This window comes from Neodiprion lecontei, chromosome 2 (genome assembly GCF_021901455.1).
Source record: "Neodiprion lecontei isolate iyNeoLeco1 chromosome 2, iyNeoLeco1.1, whole genome shotgun sequence".
NCBI classification, from domain to species: Eukaryota; Metazoa; Arthropoda; class Insecta; order Hymenoptera; family Diprionidae; genus Neodiprion; species Neodiprion lecontei.
The window spans coordinates 33,059,207-33,078,020 of record NC_060261.1 but is presented as its reverse complement, the minus strand read 5'-3'; the positions used below and the strand labels follow the sequence as shown (position 1 = coordinate 33,078,020).

At 37.7% G+C, this 18,814-nt stretch overlaps 2 protein-coding genes across 2 annotated transcripts; both read left to right on the top strand.

Moving 5' to 3' along the window:
* The first annotated feature begins 1,536 nt into the window (after positions 1-1,536).
* On the top strand, positions 1,537-2,462 carry LOC124293028. The gene is made up of 2 exons (XM_046731927.1): positions 1,537-2,028; positions 2,166-2,462. Exons 1-2 carry the CDS (start codon positions 1,537-1,539, stop codon positions 2,415-2,417), a joined length of 744 nt encoding a protein of 247 aa, XP_046587883.1. The 3' UTR covers positions 2,418-2,462.
* Positions 2,463-5,255: 2,793 nt separating this feature from the next.
* On the top strand, positions 5,256-15,491 carry LOC107226222. The gene is made up of 5 exons (XM_015666957.2): positions 5,256-5,382; positions 11,889-11,991; positions 12,345-12,539; positions 14,108-14,313; positions 14,819-15,491. The coding sequence occupies exons 2-5, from the start codon at positions 11,898-11,900 to the stop codon at positions 14,975-14,977; spliced, it is 654 nt and encodes a 217-aa protein (XP_015522443.1). The 5' UTR covers positions 5,256-5,382; positions 11,889-11,897; the 3' UTR covers positions 14,978-15,491.
* The last annotated feature ends 3,323 nt before the right edge of the window (positions 15,492-18,814 follow it).

Sequence of the window (18,814 nt, the reverse complement as noted above, 5' to 3'; positions counted from 1 at the left end):
TGTTGGAATAATTATGAATACTAATGTCATGGGATACATCGAGCGCGCGTCGAATAGAATCCCATTTCGAAACGAATAATTCTCCTCTTTTCATATCATAGCTAATCTAGTAATATAGGTAAATAGGATGGTTGGAGGTGTTCGGAAATGGTAGGACATTTCAAAAGTTAAAGTCGACGATGATCCGGTGCATCAATTTTGTCGTTACAGATTTTCTTTTCCCATGAGGCCTAGAGTATTCAACAACGATAATGCAGTCCTTAAAATTCATCATTCATCTCTGTCTGGAAAGCTAACTCGCAAGGCGCGGTATTCTATTCTATTTGCATTATTAGAAAAATACCCGTACTCTACATCCACTGTTTCTAATCTTTTCCTACATTTGGTTTAATCCCCATGCTTCCACAGCACGATTAGTCGGAAATGTTTTTGATTATCCATAATAAAATAAAAGAAGTAACAAAGCTTAAATTTATTGTTGAAGCTCTAATGAATACATCAAACTGCGGTCGAATCAATTCATTTATTATTTGCACATGACCTCTGTATATTTGATAAATTATTCCTAAATACATTGAAACATATGTATTTATAATGAAATATCATGCAATGGGCTGTGTAAACTATAAACTATAATTTCTATCGAATAGCTGCTTTTATGTCAACAGGGCTTTGAGACTCAGTTCAGTTCGTCCTCCTCCTCGTCCACCTCCGACCACCTCCAACAGTCGCCAACCACCTCGAACAACCACCGATAACCACCTCGGGTTGTACCTGGAATAGCAATAAATATTTTCAGTATAAAAACACATCAAAAACATTACGTAAGGATTCATATAATCACAGGTTTTGTTTTTTGGCTGTAACTTTCGATGCGTTGATCGCAGCGTATTGGAACTGCGCCCAATCGATTTCTCCCGCAAAATTACGTAGGAGTAGTGCCAGAAAGAATTTATTCCAGCACTTTTCAAAATCGCCAAGATTTTCGCCAAAAATGCAAAGGGGTTAGCCTTACTTTTTTTCCATTTTTGGACGCGAAAATTTTTGGTCTCAGATTTGATTTAAATGACGCTTTCCTGACCAATTGGACCCCCAGGAACTCAGAAAACGCAGCGAAAAGAGCGTGGGATCAACAGAAAAGAAGTAACGAAGGAAAAAGCCCCTGCTGAAAAATGTCTTTTCCTTATCGTCGTAAGGATCCCTATTTTATCCTCTATGTGTATCAAACTCATAATCACAACAACTAAGGCAACTACGAATACTGATTTAGACAAATTTAGTGGAACCTTTATCAAAAATCTCACATATTGTTAAACAGCATGCAAGCATATACTGTATTTTAAACACTTCACGTATACATCATTTTTATGAAAACTAACTTTGTCAGCTTACTGAATCGCTGCTTCCAATTAAGGATTGCCACCACAACGAAATGTGCAGCCGTATTATATCAAACAAACATGCAGCAACACGTGTTTTAAAGTTGTGCTGACATCCACCATATCAATTGTATCGACCAAACAACCGTGTAGCACGATGGAGGAACCTGAGAGAAAGTCGATGCTGCATTTCGTCGAGAGCAACAGAGCCTCGGATATCTGCAGACTGATTTATTGCGCTAAAACGAACGAATCGAGTGACCATGTATTAAAAGCGTTCAGTCTCGCCGCCAAGGAATATTCCTCCGAAGCAGTGACCGGATTGCTGTTAGTATATCCCCAATACCTCGTGCACTTGATCGAAGCACCGGAAGAAGAGATTTTCCAACTGTGTAGATACTTGTTCGTCAAATGTTCGCCCTTTACGGGCCGCACGAAATGCTTTCCTGCTCAAGTTGAAGCGGGTGGTAGATTTTTCAATAAATGGTACGGGAGAAAGGCTTCGGAATATAATTTTACTCAAGAGAAGCAGCCTCCAAACGACAACCTCGAAGACAATTTCGAAATCGCTTCTACAACGTACAAAAGGACGCTACTTAATTTGTACCAGTTTTATCGCGAGCTCAGACTACTGAGCGACAAGAATCACGTAATTTCATTGAGTTTTGATTTTGAAAATTAAATGGAAATATAATGTGATTAAATCAACAGCGTTTTATGTACCTACGTTGATCATACAGAATTTGCAGTTGATTGTACGTTAATGTTGTGATTGTCTATTGCCAGAAACTGATGGTGGAGCGATTGGAATCCCTTAACGAAGACGGTCATCGACTACTTGCATGCAGTGCAACGATGGAATTTATCTTGAATAGTCGTTGGGGTCAGAGTGTGCAGGAATTGACTGACCATTTTTTGAATCCGGTGTCTGTCGATCCTAACACAGCTTGGCCAATTCCAAAGATAACTTTACCACGAGTTGATTTCCAGAAAATTGACGGAATGAAAAACGAGTTGAAAAGGAGCAGTACTTCATAATGTCTAATGTGACTAATAGCAAAAAAAAGTGTATCATGTTGATTGCAAGCCTCTACGTGTCATTGAACGAATAAATTCAATCAAATACATGCAGCTCTGTTTCTTTTCATTCCTGCAGGTCATATCAACAATGTCCTTGCGAAGGACTCTGAAATTTAAAAAAAAAAAAAATGGTAACTTTTAATTCAGTAATCAAATGTGCACATCATTTATACGTTGACGCAGCGTATTGCCATGTCAAGATTATCAAAATCTCTAGACTGAATGCGGAAAAAGTTCAGTTATTGCTATAGTCTTTGTCAAATAACCAGCGTTAGTAATATTCGAGTATACGATTTTTGTTTAGAAACAAACGAAGATTCTGTATGTATATGATTTTCTTGAACTCGATTCTGTATCATCGGCAACGGCAATACCATGTTGAAAGCACCGGTTCTCGTCTCCAGTTTTCAATCTGACTTGTTTCTGGAAGCCATTACATCCCAAAAAAAAAATTATGACATTGTACATATTTCGACTCCCGGATTATAAATTACAATATCTTACCGAACACTGTTGCGCTAGCCAGAAGAAGAGGCTATTTCAGAAAGTGCAAGACGAGCAGGCTGTATTTTGTGAAACGTGTGAAGGACAGGACATCGCTCAAAATGAGGAAAGAACGATCTATTTCGCATTTGATTACCATAATTCTTGTCACTGATACTGTGGGTAATATACCTAGGCGAAGTAGCTCGTTCTCCACGTTTCCGCGTATTAGACCATTTTTCCAAAAGTGTCTTTCTCCTGACTAGTAGTTCGCATCTTCAGATATACGGTAACCTTGTATTTATTTAATCATACAAGATCATGAGTTATAAAATTTGTAGTAATTTTACTGCAAGTACGAAGCTAAACTTATGCTAAGATATGGCGGTCATAAGTTACAAACTTGCTTTGGTGTTTGTTATCCACCTTGCAGTAACCTATGCATTCGATATTCGATATTCTGAAGACAATTTACACTATTTTATCTTTATCTATAACTAGCTTGACAATAATACTCTCAGGTGACTGTCTTCATTTTCTAGTACAGACAACACCGTTAGGCTACTGCCCGGCAATCTTCACTGTTGCAAATCTCAGCGAGTATTAAGCTGCGCGTTCAGGTCTCAGTTGAAAGGTGCTGTCAACCGAAACCGGATTTAAAATCAATAGCAAGTAATTGCCGAGGATGAGTAAAATTATCAACAACTTGGCGGCTCTTCTATCGATATAAAGAGCTCAAAGTTAAGTCATTGCAAAGTATCACACCAACAGTATTGAAAGTAGAAAACAGTATTTCGATAGAGATATCTTTAATGTTAGAACGCGCTGTACGATGATACGCAATAAAACATGGTTTCAATATATTGCGTGTACGCTGATTTGAAATTGTAGAGATTGCGAAGTTGCTGTAAAATCGCGGTTAAATGGTGCTTGTTAATGATGGCGATTCTTCTATGAATTATTTTAAGATACACATAATAACAACCTGAGAAAGTTAAAGTGAAAGGTCTGCGATGAAGATGGTAGCTCCACGTAGTTATCTTGCGAACCCGGTGCACTAAGCCGTGATGCTTTACATTACAGAACCCAATACTTTAGGTAGTAACGAAGTATCAGCGGCTTCCTACGATCGTGGCATAAAATAATACATGCAAGTGTAACCAATTGCGGAAGGTGAAATTTCCACAGAATTTCGGTATAATAATTTATGGACGGTTAAAAATATTCTGCAAACCTACATGACGGATCTCGAATGTGTATATGTAGATACGCGTGGTACGACGGTGTGAATAACTCATCGGATCTTATACTATTCGATGTTCAAGCAGAGGTGAAATGAAAAACGAAGTATAATTCCGACAATTTATTTCTCGACCACGTGGTGTTTTTTCCATAACAATAATTAGAAGTCTGGATTTATAGACTTTGAAAATTGAGACTGGCCAAAGAAAATTCTTTGAAATTTTACTCAGGTTGTTTTTTTCTGTTCTCTAAGTTCAAACTCACTACCTAAATAGCACTGTCTACACTTCCACTGCTTGTCTACACTGTAGATAATTTTTGGAGAAGATTATCTCGGATTTCTTTTCTTCTACTGTACAGTAGAGGTATCTTTCTCCAAAAAAGTTAAGACGCTCATACCAAACGTGTTTGAAGTTCACTCTCATCGTCAATATGCTGTAAACACAATAAATTAGCGAAACTGAAGTAGTGAGAAATGCCTCCACGATTAAATATCCAAAGAAAGACAAATTCAGGGCGAAACGGGGGTGGGATTACTCACCAATGATACGTGCACCAATGAAATCTATCAATTTTCCGTAGAATCCAACCGAAATCCTTTTACGTGCCCTCGCATACACATTCGAGGCCATATTGCATTGCAGGGATGTCAATGTGAGAAGGATTGCAAAATTGCAAGTATAGTTTATCCGCCAGTGAGAGGAGATGAAGCGAATACCAGACCGTTCCTGCGGCGATGATGAGACTCCGACTGTCTGGTAGGGGTTTTGAGAAGGCAAGGCATCCCCCTCTGAGGAGCAAGTCATTGCCCGGAATATGCGGACTTATTCGAGGTGGGAATACAGCATCGACTGTGAGCGATCGAACGGAGGGTCTTCTTCACGGGGTATAAAAGCCGCGATGAGACCCCCGCGAAGAACGTGGTGTGCAGGGCATGTCTACCACTGTAAAGAAAGAAAGGAATTAAAGAAAGACACACGGGTTCGAAAGACTTGAACAAGTCGCATCACGGGGAGCAGGTAACTGAATAGGAGTACAAGGTGGTGGGAGTTATTTGGGTTACTCGTCGCAGTCGCGAATGTGGGCCGCGTATATACTAGCCTCGCGTTGTCTACAGCGTCAGTTAGTTTCGTCTCTTATTCTTCGTTCGCGCGACCAGAAGTATATCTCCCGTCTTTAACAAAATCGGCTGAAAAAGGTAAGCGATTTTGAACGATAATACGTGGTTAGAATATCTGCAAACTTGTCAACTCTCAAGGAGAACATTTTTTGTTTTTTTTTTTTGTTTTTTATTTTTTACTTTCTTTATTTTTAAAGTAATAAATCGAATTTCACCGTCGGTCGATTCTTTTCATACACCTGTCGCGAAACGAAAGAGAATTAAGAGTCCGCGAATTGCCGCTCGTCTTTGTAGAGTGTCTGAGAAATTCACACTGGTATAGTATATAAACATACGGGATTTTAGCAATGAATGCGACAAAAAATGTATGTTCAATACATTTTGTCACATCTTAAGTTTTTTTGATACTAAGAAAGTTGAAGATTAATTACTACCTTCTAGTTACTTAATCAAATCTGTCGTGAATTAAGTATAAGTAGCATTCATTCGAACACCTTGAACAATTAGCCTACGGTACAAACATTGATGAGGCGACTAAGCGACTAATAGATCAATTAGATGAAAGGTTGAGTGAAGGATGAGTTAATGATTTGACGATTTAATTTGACAGTAATAGTTTAAGTTCGTTGATTGATTCGAACATCAGCTGATAATGTTTGTATCTCCACGTCAGTCACTGTCATGTTCAACTTTTATTTACATCTATCATACGGCCGATGTTGAGGGGGATATGGAGTGATTTTCGACGGTGAGATTACATCTTGTACCAACGTAACTCTGATCCCCATATATTGAACGTTAGCGGTTAGTCTGGCTATGCGGCATCTCCGGCGAGTTGGCGAGTAAAGAGTGCCGCGGCCATGTAACGGGTTCGCTGAGCTATACCTGGACGCCTGCACGGACTTCTTTGCGGCATGTCTGAAATGGTATTGTCTGGAAGAGCGCGGAGAGACATTTTCAAGCGTACTCCGTGAAAATTGGCACACTTTTTATCATTCTAATTCAAGCCGTTTCACGTCTGACGCGATTCGAAAATGCGAGATGAATTGAGGGAAAATGACAAAAGAAAAGTTCAGTTTTCAATATTTTTTTATAAGGTATAGTCACGAATTTTAACCATGTCTTTGAGGAGGAATTCGTTCATTAGAATTTATACGCGTATAGTAATGTCAAGGAATAAAAAACAGATCGAATTCCGAGGCTTGCCTGAAGAATGTTGAAAAAAAAAAAGAAAAAACATAATTAAATAGGGACAAGAATCTCATGTAGGCATGGAGAGTAGAGGATGGTCAAAAGTGGCTTCTGCATAACGGTAAGTGATTTAAAATTCAACTTTTTTAGGCTACGCCCTCAGGCAATGATAAGTAGGTATACTCGCCATGCAAGGAAGATGAAATCTCAATTTGTCACACCGTGGAGGAGAAAACGACACGCTCACAAATAATATATTCTCCCAATTTGGTACGGTTATTTTCTATAGCGCATAACGAAGCCTCGGCTCAATCAGAGATTCTAGCTCGATCGGCGTTGGCCAATCGTCAAATTATGCTAGATTCTTTCATGGAAATCGTTCGTGATTGCAAGACAGTAGAATGAAATTTTCAATCATTTGCATTTCGACTTCCGTTTCCGGTACGTCACGTGCGACGATTTTCACTTGTTATACTCACTTGCAGCGTCGCGACGACGCTCTGACGGAATAATAAATTTCCAACGCTAAAAGTAGACTTGCTGCAAAGCCTACAGCTGTTATCTTACCAGGGTTGAAGAAAAACAAGAACTGAAAGAAATTACTCGACAATCTGCGTCGTGACGTAATGAATATTTTCGTCGCCAACTTTCTACGTGCAATGAAATTACTGCTTATATGCCCGAGCATCGCGTAGCGAATTATTCATTAATTATTTTAATTGAAGCTTGATTGAACGCGGAAAGTTACATCTTCGCTCATTACACAGCGGGCACTGTACCTGAGAGAAGATCACCATTTTCTGTTCCCAGTGAGCGAATTGTAATACTGCATCCAGAAAAACTTCAATAACTATGTATATCTGTGATAAGGGGAAAAAAGAATTATTGGTGCTTTAAATATTTATATTAAACTCTTATGACTTGATAATATTATTTTAACATTCTTTTACATTGTATATTCATAAAACTTACTGAGTTGCAATTGTCAATTCGGTTTCACTGATAAACTCCGAATTCTCCAACCAATTGACTTTAAATTTGAACTAAGTTTTAAAACAGACAATTAAGTTTATTTTGAAAACAAGTTCCTGGATTAAAATGAAAGTTTTACTTCAAACAAAGTAACACTGTTTCGTCATTTTCCCATGTCTTCAGCTACGCGTTGCTCACATCGTGATAATCACAAGGTGATTAATGTTTCTTTGTTTCTTGGTTTTTTTTGTTTTTTGTGTATTTGCAAAGTCTCGATTGCAAGTATAGTCACGTTTTCCATTTTACTATATGCACAGTAACTTATGCAAGACATGGCAGATTAAATTTCAAGTACGTAGTACGAACTAAGGAAACGATGAACCTTTACTGAAATAACAGACTACAATGCTCGTTACCCATAGAATGACGAATGTTTCCTGAAATTAGGCTACTTTTACCGTATTTCACAGAACGACATAAAGTATAGCTGTTTAAATGACGAAACCGACAAGTAATATGGACAATGAAAGAAAAAGAATAAAAAGGAAACGCCTAAAACGGTGTATACGAAGAAGTCACGGAGGATATGCCGGTGAATGGGTCAGGCCAAGGCACAGTTCTTTTCGCGGAGTTGGTTCAGTTCGTTACTCAGAATATAACCAGGCCGCGACGCTGAGGGTTTGAAGTGTGAAATGGAAGAGCGCAAGGTGGAAATCACGGTGTGAGAGAAACTCCGTGGTTAAACAATTTTCAGACGCACCGGGCCATTAAAGTTTAATAAAATTAACAACCGGTCAAAGCGAGGAGGCGAGTCTATGCTTATTGCCGAAAGAACTGCCAATAATTACATACATCCACACAATCGCACGGATAGAAAAGTGGCTATCGATGATAGCTGCGAAACGAAACTCCGCAGATGGTGAATTACAACGCCTCTGGCGAAAGGCCGATCAGTGACTGGCCCGTGCCGAATTCACCTGCGAAACGATCAGGCCTCAGAATAATTCGGGACATTTGATATACCTCGCTGTGATCTGGGCCAGAGAAATATTTACTGCAGGCCGGTGGGCAGACCGGAGATACACGCATGTGAGTGTAGATACACATATACGTGGGACGAACGTGCGAATTCAACCGGTACATCGTGACTCGACGACGGATTCCAATGTCCCCGGTCCCAGGAAGGAAATTTATTGGCCTTCCGACTGTTGACGAACCTTGCAATCGGACTCATACTTGCTCGGCATCCTTCGTTTTCTTTTTGAGGAATTAAAAGTTGCATTGGAGCGGAAATTGTTTGCCACCGATTCTGAGGTGGCGTAGTAAATTGGCTGTTCTCATTTCTACGGTTTAAATAGTGATCGAGAGAATATTATTCTACGCGTCGTTTTCATTATTTAACTGTTTTCTTTTTTATGTTATTTTTTTTTTTTTTACACTTCATCAACTAAACACGCGTGAAAGCTAAACTTGAAAACGAGTTTCTTGTTAGCTCTCTGTATTATAAAATCACTTGAACTTGACATTTACTGATTCATGAATATGCATGTATATTCATATTTCGGATAATCATCATATCGGTTATGACCACAAGTTCCAAATGGATCATCGTATCGACAACACCATAAGATTTGTTTCTTGAACAAGGAAAAAAAGGATATTAGACAGAAGAGGTGTTCGAGTGTTGAGTAAATCTGATTATGAACTCTTTTCCATGATATATGTAATTGAAATGGAATTATCCGTCGATTGACGAGACAGCTGTTCTGCTCTGGTAATTACTAGAAATCACCAATATAACTGGAAAGAAATATTGAAAATTAGCTGATTCGCGTTCTTGATTAACGAATAATGCTTTTCCAGTAGCGAATGACTGGACGGTGTTTAATATTCGCGACGGCATTGTTATCCTTTTTCTTATAAGCCACTTGGTAAACCTTGTGACCCGGTGCCCTTGTAAGTCCGTTAACAGTCAGGAATACCGTAACCTGAGTTGGCTAACGTCGCGGTATTCCGGTAGATGATGTGAATTCGCACAAGTTGTTACACAAATATAAAATGTAAATAGGCAACTGCAGTATTTATTTACTCTAGTTCAATGCTATCAGTGGATTCAGCAAATATCAGTCACAAAAAAGGATTTTCCACTGTCTACTAACCGATTAGACCTGATTTACAGAATTCAAGAGACCCTTTCAATTTCATCTACTTTTCTATCTTTATAATAAATTTAATGCAAATTTTACTTAATCCAGTTTCTAGTTTTGTCATTCGTCGCGCGGGGATAAAAAAAAAGGTTTTCTAAAAAAAAAATTTGCGTTGACATTTGATGATATGGAATGAGATTCGATTAAATCGAATAACATAGTTTAATGAACGAAGAACATAAAAATTAAGTTTATGTTGATTATACACATTCTATTATACATATTTTTAGGCGAAACTTTACGTTCCTAGTTATTGAGGATGCGGCAATTGTGTGTCGCGGTAATTAGATGTTTAAATACACTTTATACGCTTATCAATTGGCTAAGATTCCCTACGTGAAAGTTGGTCAGAGTCTCTCACGACGCGACTGATCCCATTCACCAGGATGATTCTGACGATGCAATATCATTGCACAAAATCATCTAAAGTCTTTAGAGAACAACTGCTTCTAATGATCTTTCACCAGTGCCGAAATAGCTACTGGAAAAGAAAAAAAACGTTATAAATACATCCGTTATCAATCAAACTCACGGTTGAGTGAAGATGAACAAATGCTGACACAGAAAAGAGGGCTACGCGGGATTCTACCAAAATCTATTAAGGTCACAAGTCTGAAACGTTCTCTATCAAAATGCAGACAAAAATTAGGTTCGAATCGTAGAGTAATAATTAATACCGCTCTCTCTCTCTCGCCCTGTCCGGCGGTGAAACTTGAAACTGTTCATAATTTATATAAACTGATTCCATGTGTCCTTTTTTCCAATTCAATACATTTTGAGAAACCGGAATTCTCGGCCTACGTTAAATTATCAATTAACGATTAGGCGATAATTATCGTGACCTGCACTGTAGAAAGTGAAACATTAATTTTCGAAAGTTCGTCACTTCCAATACATCCAGGTTGCCCGTTGTGAATAACCCGTATGGCTATCGCCCAGCTGTAGCACCCGTATATTCGACCTGTAAAACGTACCGCCAGTTGATTCACATGCTCGACTTGTTCACGTGTAAATATATTCCAAGGAGAGAGAGTTTGTACTCGTCATTCGCTATCGCTCGAGGTGTCTTGAACCCCAGGATAGAGTGAGCAATCGATGACCTTTCCCGTGTGGATTTCTTTATCTTTCTCTTCTACTTTTTCCTACTTTCCATCAGTTATTAACACGCGGATCGTGTGATTTAACGAAAACCTGATTACACGATGCATATCTACACCGTTTGAATATGTGTTTCACTAACTTCAGGGTGTCTTCAGTGCAGTTTTTTTTTTTAAAGACTTTTGTAAACGTCAAGCTGTACTTGAAGCACCAAAAGTTTTTTCAACATCACAATTTTATACAATGTCACGTATAAATAGCGATTAGAGTGCACGTAGTGAATAACATTTAATAAGTATGTACATTCAGCCTTGACGCAGAAATTGTTGCCGAGCCATCCCGTCTCCTATTATTATTACAGTTACATCATTATCGTTATTTTTAATTTAATACAAATGACGAGATGCCTATGATGCAAATTGTCCATACTTGTCATGCAGCATCTCGAAGGCTCGTTGATGAGATGAAATCTGTGGCAAGGACGCACCAGCTGTCTGGTATTAGCCTTCAGGCTGTAGATGAGATCCTTGAAAGCATCAAAATTGTTCTCTAATCGCGTAGAGGAGGCTCGTAATTAATTAAGATCAAGGAGTCTGTTAGATCCGCATGTATTATTTCGTCTAGGTCAAACACTTCAGCCATAAAAGTGACTTCGCTTATTTAGGATGTTTCGAATTCTTAGTCTGCAACACGGCGACTCACGTCAGCCATAAAACTTGCGCCGAGGTTGTAACGTAAGAAAGAAGCATCTGATACGGCGTACTTTGTATTACCTAAGAACACACGAGCGGGTACTTTGTTGCGCAAGGAGTGAATTACGTACAATATCCAGTCGGTTCAAAGCCCCTCCATAATCGTCCACGCTTCGTACTTACCCTGAAATGCACAATCGTTTGCACAATCATTTTCACCGCATCGCTATATCCTCGACTTCACGCGAGAGTAAGACTGTGCTATTTTTTCTTTAACCGTGTACCTACGACGGAAACACCGAGTGTAAAGTGCTAGGCGATAAACTTGAGTAAATTTATAGTCAGACGTCCGACAACTCACGGTCTGCTTCTACTGTCCTCACTTGTCTACTCGTTTAATTTTCGTCATTTCGTCTGTTTCCAGGCTGCCAAAATGTACAGGGCGTTCTACCTACTGTTTTTTATGCTCGTAGCAGTGACGGCCCAGCGTCGCCTGGCTCTGCCTGATCCAAGAAGCTGCGCTAATCGTGAGTATGCACAGACCCCCATACGTAGGGCGTAGATCAACTTATCATTGCGTCCACGTTCTTGTCGCTCATACGTGCGAGGCTTTCTACCTAAACTGGGTCACTTCTTCCCTCGTGGGCATAAATTTTTATAAAACTATAAAGTGCGTCGTGGGGTTTGGAAAGTATACTACGTATTATATCGGCGGGGATTCGATTCTGAAATCAATGGTGCTTCTCACAAAGAATTTCGATTGGTCACTGATTCAAATTTAATGCAGAAGGTTGTATTCAAAACGTATGTAATTCAATTGATGTCTAGCGAAAAAGCTGTAACTAGGAACGTGGAAAACAACTTCTAATTCTAATTTCAGGCGTTCGTCACTCGACGTACCGAGATGCGAGAAACGTTGCCCATTCGTACTTCTTCAGTTGGGAACACGCGCCGACCAGAGGATTGGAAGTGGATTGGTTGGACGCGAGGAACATCTGCAGACGTCATTGCATGGACGCCGTATCCCTAGAGACTCCGCAGGAGAATGAATTCATTAAACAAAGAATCGCGAGAGGTAAGAGTGCCTAAAGTCGCAGTGTAAGTTGGTTCGCGGGGCAATGCACCGCGGGCATGTTACATTGAGAATTGAGAGCAGATGATTGTACGGCAGTCAGCCCAGCTTTCACTCGATTGCACCTTCACCTATCTGCATGTCTGAGTTGAAACCATAATTGAGAGTGAAGGAAAGGAGGAACTATAAATAAAATAAAAAAAAAAAAAAAAAAAAACGGCACGCGAAAGGATTACGTATATCACGGAGTTTTTTTTCATTTCGTAGCGCGGTATTTAGATACTCGAACAATTAATAACCTGGCAAGGCCACGATATAATTGTCGTATAATTATCAAGTCTAATGGTTAGAAAATCGGCGATTATTCACTGAGCATCTAATTGATGGTTAAAAGTGAGCAATGAGGGATCGAATAGGAACAGACACGTAGAGTTATGCAGCTAAAATTTCGCGCGCGAATATTATCACACCAAGAATTGTAATTCGATCGATGATAAACGAGTATTAGGCGAATGATCGGTCAGTTAGCCATTTCGCAATTTCAGGCGCACCTGCGGCACGTAAACTGAAATGCAATACCGAGGGGCAGTAACACGAACATTACGTAAGCAAATCATCCTGGACGCGGCTACTTGCACTACCGCTGTGCAGATGTAAGCATTAACGGTTTCGTAACGCTGAGACGACTCGTGAAAACTTGCCGCTCAAGTTTCTGCATCCACGTTTATACGTAACATATATTCGAGAAAGTAAAAGAACCCCTGGAGAATCTTAATAAGAATTTTAGTAATTAATCACGGGATGAATGAAGGAAGTAATTACGTATCGAGCGTCAGGTTGAAACTCGAAAGTATCAAGATGTAAAAGTCAAGTGTATGTGCGTGCAATAATTTCATGTAATTAATCAGGCTCCTTATCTATACATGAATCTCGAGAGTAGGTTCCGAAAATTGATGTTTATGCTCGTAAAAAGGAAGAGAATCTTGACTAATGTGATAAATATTCATCTAAAATTGTGGACAGCGAAGTATGTACCTACTGGTGTGCCCAAATTGGCTAAGAATTTTTTTCACCTTTTCCTCAGTATTTTACAATTTTTAGACAACTGGACTTACGGCAGTAAGGGCTGGAGTATTTAATGACAAAAGTGTCGAAAGTTCTGTGAATTGTTGTCAATTCAGCAATTTTAATAATTACGAAATTACTACGTACCTCGAAAAATTACCTCTAGGCAATTTCTCCAGCCTCGTAGAAAAGTCTAATATACGCATACGTAAAATATTGCGTGCGAGTCCGCGGTCAAGCGATTATTGCATTACACATCCGAGCACCTTCGTACCGCGGTAATGAAACTGTTTAAAAATTGACGCATCACGCAAACGAACGCAGTTTCTATACCGATAATCTTGTATGGATAAACTTAGACGAATGAAAAATTCTTGGAGAGGTTTAACGTACTCCGAATGCGCAAAACCCTCATCGGTTTCACTTGCAGCGACGATAACTGCGTCATTCGACTTCTAATTCTAGTTAACCTTAACCACATTTTACTAACCCTGTTTGAAATCTAGGAAACATCAAGTACATCTGGACCTCTGGCCGCAAATGCAACTTCAACGGCTGCAACAGGGCCGATCTACAGCCCCAGAACATAAACGGATGGTTCTGGTCCGGTTCCGGAGCTAAAATCGGTCCCACCACTAAACGAGACTCCGGTGACTGGAGCGCGACCGGAGGATACGGACAAGCTCAGCCCGACAACCGCGAAGCCGCACAGGTATCTTCGAACTGATATTAACATGTGATGCGATTGATTGGTTCAAGCGTGAATCACAGCAGCAATGCATGATATGGCAACGCGTACGCGTAACTTCTACGAGCTGATTTCTCGATGCGTGCGCTTCCGTCTGTGGTGAAACCACAACTGAACTATTCTTACAGTCTTCTCGTTTGGTTCGAAACAGCGTTTGCCGAACGGCGAATTTTGACAGTTGAATTCAAACGGAAATAATATCGCAAGCGAGCCAACGGCGGCTATGTTGATTTTATGTTGGCCTTTGAATTAGCTTGGCTTTTGTTTTCGGCTACTTTTCACGAGGCTTGGCCTATTTTAACGGTGATTTTTTCGATTTTTCGCAATACGTGTGAATATAGAGAACTAATTTTGCATGACATATACGGTATCCATTTTTTTTTTGTAATCCATTCGTGTCTTGTATGCTTGGGTTCTAGAATGATTGACAAATGTGAGTGCTTGAATTAACGATTGTAATTAATTTCAGGGTAACGACGAGTCCTGTTTGTCGATTTTGAACAATTTCTACAACGACGGTATCAAGTGGCACGACGTTGCCTGCCACCATTTGAAACCCTTCGTTTGCGAGGACAGCGACGAGCTCCTGAACTTCGTAGCGTCCCGTAATCCGGGAATTCGCTTATAAAATGAAAATTCCCGAATCTCAACGAATTTATAACTGTTAAGGAATAAGTGATTCGAAAGTTGGAAATATGTCCCTTGACCAATTGGACGATACAATTCCAATTTAGACCTGAACAGATTGCCCAAAATTACTCACCTAAATTATTATTATTATTATCATTATATCGTAATCCTTTTTTTTTTTATAGTAATTATTTATGTATCACTAACCGTGCTATATGTGTCCTTATATACATACTTTTAATTATACATATATTACGCATACCAGCTGATCGTAGGTAATTAGACTCGTTTTCATTTCTGTACGTACAGTATTTAAACCATGTAATTTCCGTACTTGGTCAATATTATATGTTTAGGATTAGTTGACACATCACTGCTGATTATTTTTATCACTATCATTATGGTATTACTGTTTGAATCCATAGCGTAGCTACTTTTCTACCGATCAGTTATTGTAAACATATAAAATTTTGTATCTTTCTTAGAAAAATAAATACCACTGTATTTCTGTACACCATCGTCAATTTCGCAACTAGCTTATCCCGATCCTTTTAAAGAAATTCGAACTTTTCTTATAAATATTTTAGCGGAACATTGCATATAGCTGCAAAAATCTTGAAGAAATTGCTTTTCGGATTTATGACCGAGGTCTGTGTTATTAATATTACATGTATATATCATTAAGCTCCATCACTCCATTCTTTAAAAACGTCGGTGTGAGCCTCATTAGAAAATCATTACCGACTATACTTTTCCTTTAATGTTTTCTTATTCTTTCTCTCTCTGTCTAATCATATCTTATTTTTTCCCGTTTATATCTCACTTAATTCTTCACAGTTTGCGTACCACGATATTACTAAGGTATACCTATAGGTGTAACACTTTCGAACGAACGAAGTATATATTTAATTCGAGTACGACAAGCTTCGCGAGTTGCAAGTAGATTATGAAATTGTTGGAAGCACATTATAGCGGGAATAATAATTACGCACGTAATCACGAGAAATTTCACTCGCAATTATTTCATATTTTACACAGTCGATAAATCACGCATAAATTATCATCATCCCAAAAAATTTAATATCTTTCATATCTTATAACTACAATTATATACCGTTTACGTTAACAATTTTCACTTATTGCTAAATTTTTTCTCTAAATTTGAGTACAATTGGCTCTGATCATTACCTTCGTTTTTGAAAAGTTTGTACCCTATACAAATTAAGTGTTTCACGGGGTTGAAAAAAAAATATTTTCAGCTTCTGTTAACAATTGTTGTCACTTTAAGCTATCACTTTTTTAGTAATGGAGATGACGAACGTTTGTAATAATTATGGAGATTAATTTCGGTGTGTGAATGAAAATTTAATCACTCGGACGAACCAGGTATAGTTCCTTTTATTTTCCATTTTATTAAAAAAAAAGGCATTCATTTTGTTTTAACTGAAATTTAAAGTACAAATGGTATAGACGATTGTGGTAATGATAATTAATAATCATAATCATAATAATCATAATAAATATACTATATTATTATGTATATATTTTATATATATACGGGTGTATATATACCAATATATATATATATATATATATATATATATATATATATATATATATATATATATATATATATACATATGTAGGTATAAGTAGTGTTACCAATGAGATGTGTTCAGTGGCAGCTTATATGTTATAATGATTAGGATAATTATGCAGGGGTCACGACGATTAAACCATAACAAATTTCTCACGTCATTATGATTATTACTACTATTATTATTCATATCGTATAAGTATCGCGCTCGGCTCGTGTATACTGAATCCTCTAATGAGAGACAAGACCAAAAATAATAGTAATGAAGAGAAAAAAAATATGAATAATTTGACTAGGCCGTACGAAAGCATTTAACGTGATTGGATGGTAATTAGTGCATCATGTATGATCAATTGCATCCTTTTGTTATGTACACGGCTGCAAAACCCGCGGATTTTTTTACAACGTCTAATCGTGATGAATTTTTATCAAATCTTGTTTTTTATTTTGTATATTTTATTAATTTTTCGATTTTTATTTTTGTGAGGCAGTTAATAATATTAATCGCCTATTTTTCCGTCGGTATATTGTTACAAGAAAAGTGTACGTTATAAAACGAATTGTGAATCATAAGAAATGTATATAGGGAGAATATAGGAAACGAGTCTGATTAGACTCGGATATGTCTTGATTGTATAAGTATAATATTAAACGGTGTGAAATTATTTGACAAATGATCAATAACTTCGCACGTAGTCGAGGGTATGTATGTAGGTATTACCGTAATAATATCATAATCGCGAGATAAACGCGTTTTCAATATCAGTCTTTGCCGTTCAGTATAATATAACAAATGTATTTTTTTTTTTTAGAGTGGGCGTCAAAACTTCGAATAGTCGGTACTTCGAATGGCCGGTATATGGAAATTTCAAACATGCGAAAATGAAATAACGACAGATAAATTGTTCGAAATCTTGATTTTTGAAAGTAGTCATTGTATCAGTGACATTTTCCGAAATCAAGATTTCGAGCAATTCATTTTTCGTTATTTTATTTTCGCATGTTTGAAATTTCGATATATCGGCCAGTCGAAATATTGACCCTTCCAAGTTTCGACCCCCACTCTTTTTTTATATGCGTCACGTATTTTTAAATACTTGTGTAATAAATTGTATAATATTTATAACAACATTGAGCGAATATTATTATTAGAAATTTATTTTTCAGAAGCTGCAGGTGTAGGAAAGGTTAATTATTGGAGCGGGTATAAAAGTCGAAAAAGGCTTCAAGAATCAACGCAATTGTGGAGTATACAATATTTGGATAAGTGCGGGAGCGCGATCAATGAAAAATGGTGAAATTTATTAATCGTATCAGTACTTGTATATGTATATGTGTACGGGTATAAAATAAAAAGAAAGTTTTATAGCATAGCCGCATACATAATATTTACAATGCCAATTTACAATGCAGCGAATATATGTGTAAATGACGTATACAATATTATAATTTTGTTGAATGAATCGATTTGAAAAATGTATGCAAAATCCGTCTCATTTGTTGCTTTTTTACTCATACGTCGGAATTTCTGGAGAAATAATTTGGAAAATTGAATAATTCCATGAGTGTGTGAAAAAAATTTTCTTGCAAACTTTCCAGAAGTTCTCGAGAAATGTCTGTAAAATTCTTTGGAAGCGTTCGGCAAATTGATAAAAATATTTACAGAGGTTTATCTTCTGCAATTTTTATGCAAAGAATGACAAAAGGTTAATACCTTTTCATACATATATCATGTAATGAAATTTTCTCCACAAGGTGGACGTAATATTCTGCGTAAGGATTTACTTTCGAGCCGAGCGACGACCTGAAATAAAATCAGCGGATAATTAGTGTATATTAGAGTAGGTGTTTACTTATAACGATTCGGTATTGGTTATAATCTACATTTGAACAACGATTAACGTTCCGGTTTATCGATCATTGCCACTGTACACACACACACTGCACATGCACGCGCGAACGAGCGAGCTACATACGTATGTAATTTATATGTATATATACGTACTTATTGCAATAATTAAATGAAATTTAATTAACATACATATAATAACTCTTCATTTCCTAATTTCCAGTCTCTAGAATACTGCGTCTGCTGCACACTGTTTACTCCTAATTATACATACACGTAGTGACGAAGGAGAATATATAAGAGAAAATTAGCAACAAAACAATAAACAAAAGCAAAGATAAGATTTAAAAGAATTTGGAAGAGAAGTTTTCAGTGAAATTCTAATAAAG

Coding starts and splice junctions, on each gene's coding strand:
- LOC124293028 (XM_046731927.1), top strand. CDS start 1,537: ATGGAGGAACCTGAGAGAAAGTCGATGCTGCATTTCGTCGAGAGCAAC. Junction 2,029..2,165: donor TACTGAGCGACAAGAATCAC/GTAATTTCATTG, acceptor GTCTATTGCCAG/AAACTGATGGTGGAGCGATT.
- LOC107226222 (XM_015666957.2), top strand. CDS start 11,898: ATGTACAGGGCGTTCTACCTACTGTTTTTTATGCTCGTAGCAGTGACG. Junction 12,540..14,107: donor TAAACAAAGAATCGCGAGAG/GTAAGAGTGCCT, acceptor TTTGAAATCTAG/GAAACATCAAGTACATCTGG. Junction 14,314..14,818: donor ACAACCGCGAAGCCGCACAG/GTATCTTCGAAC, acceptor AATTAATTTCAG/GGTAACGACGAGTCCTGTTT.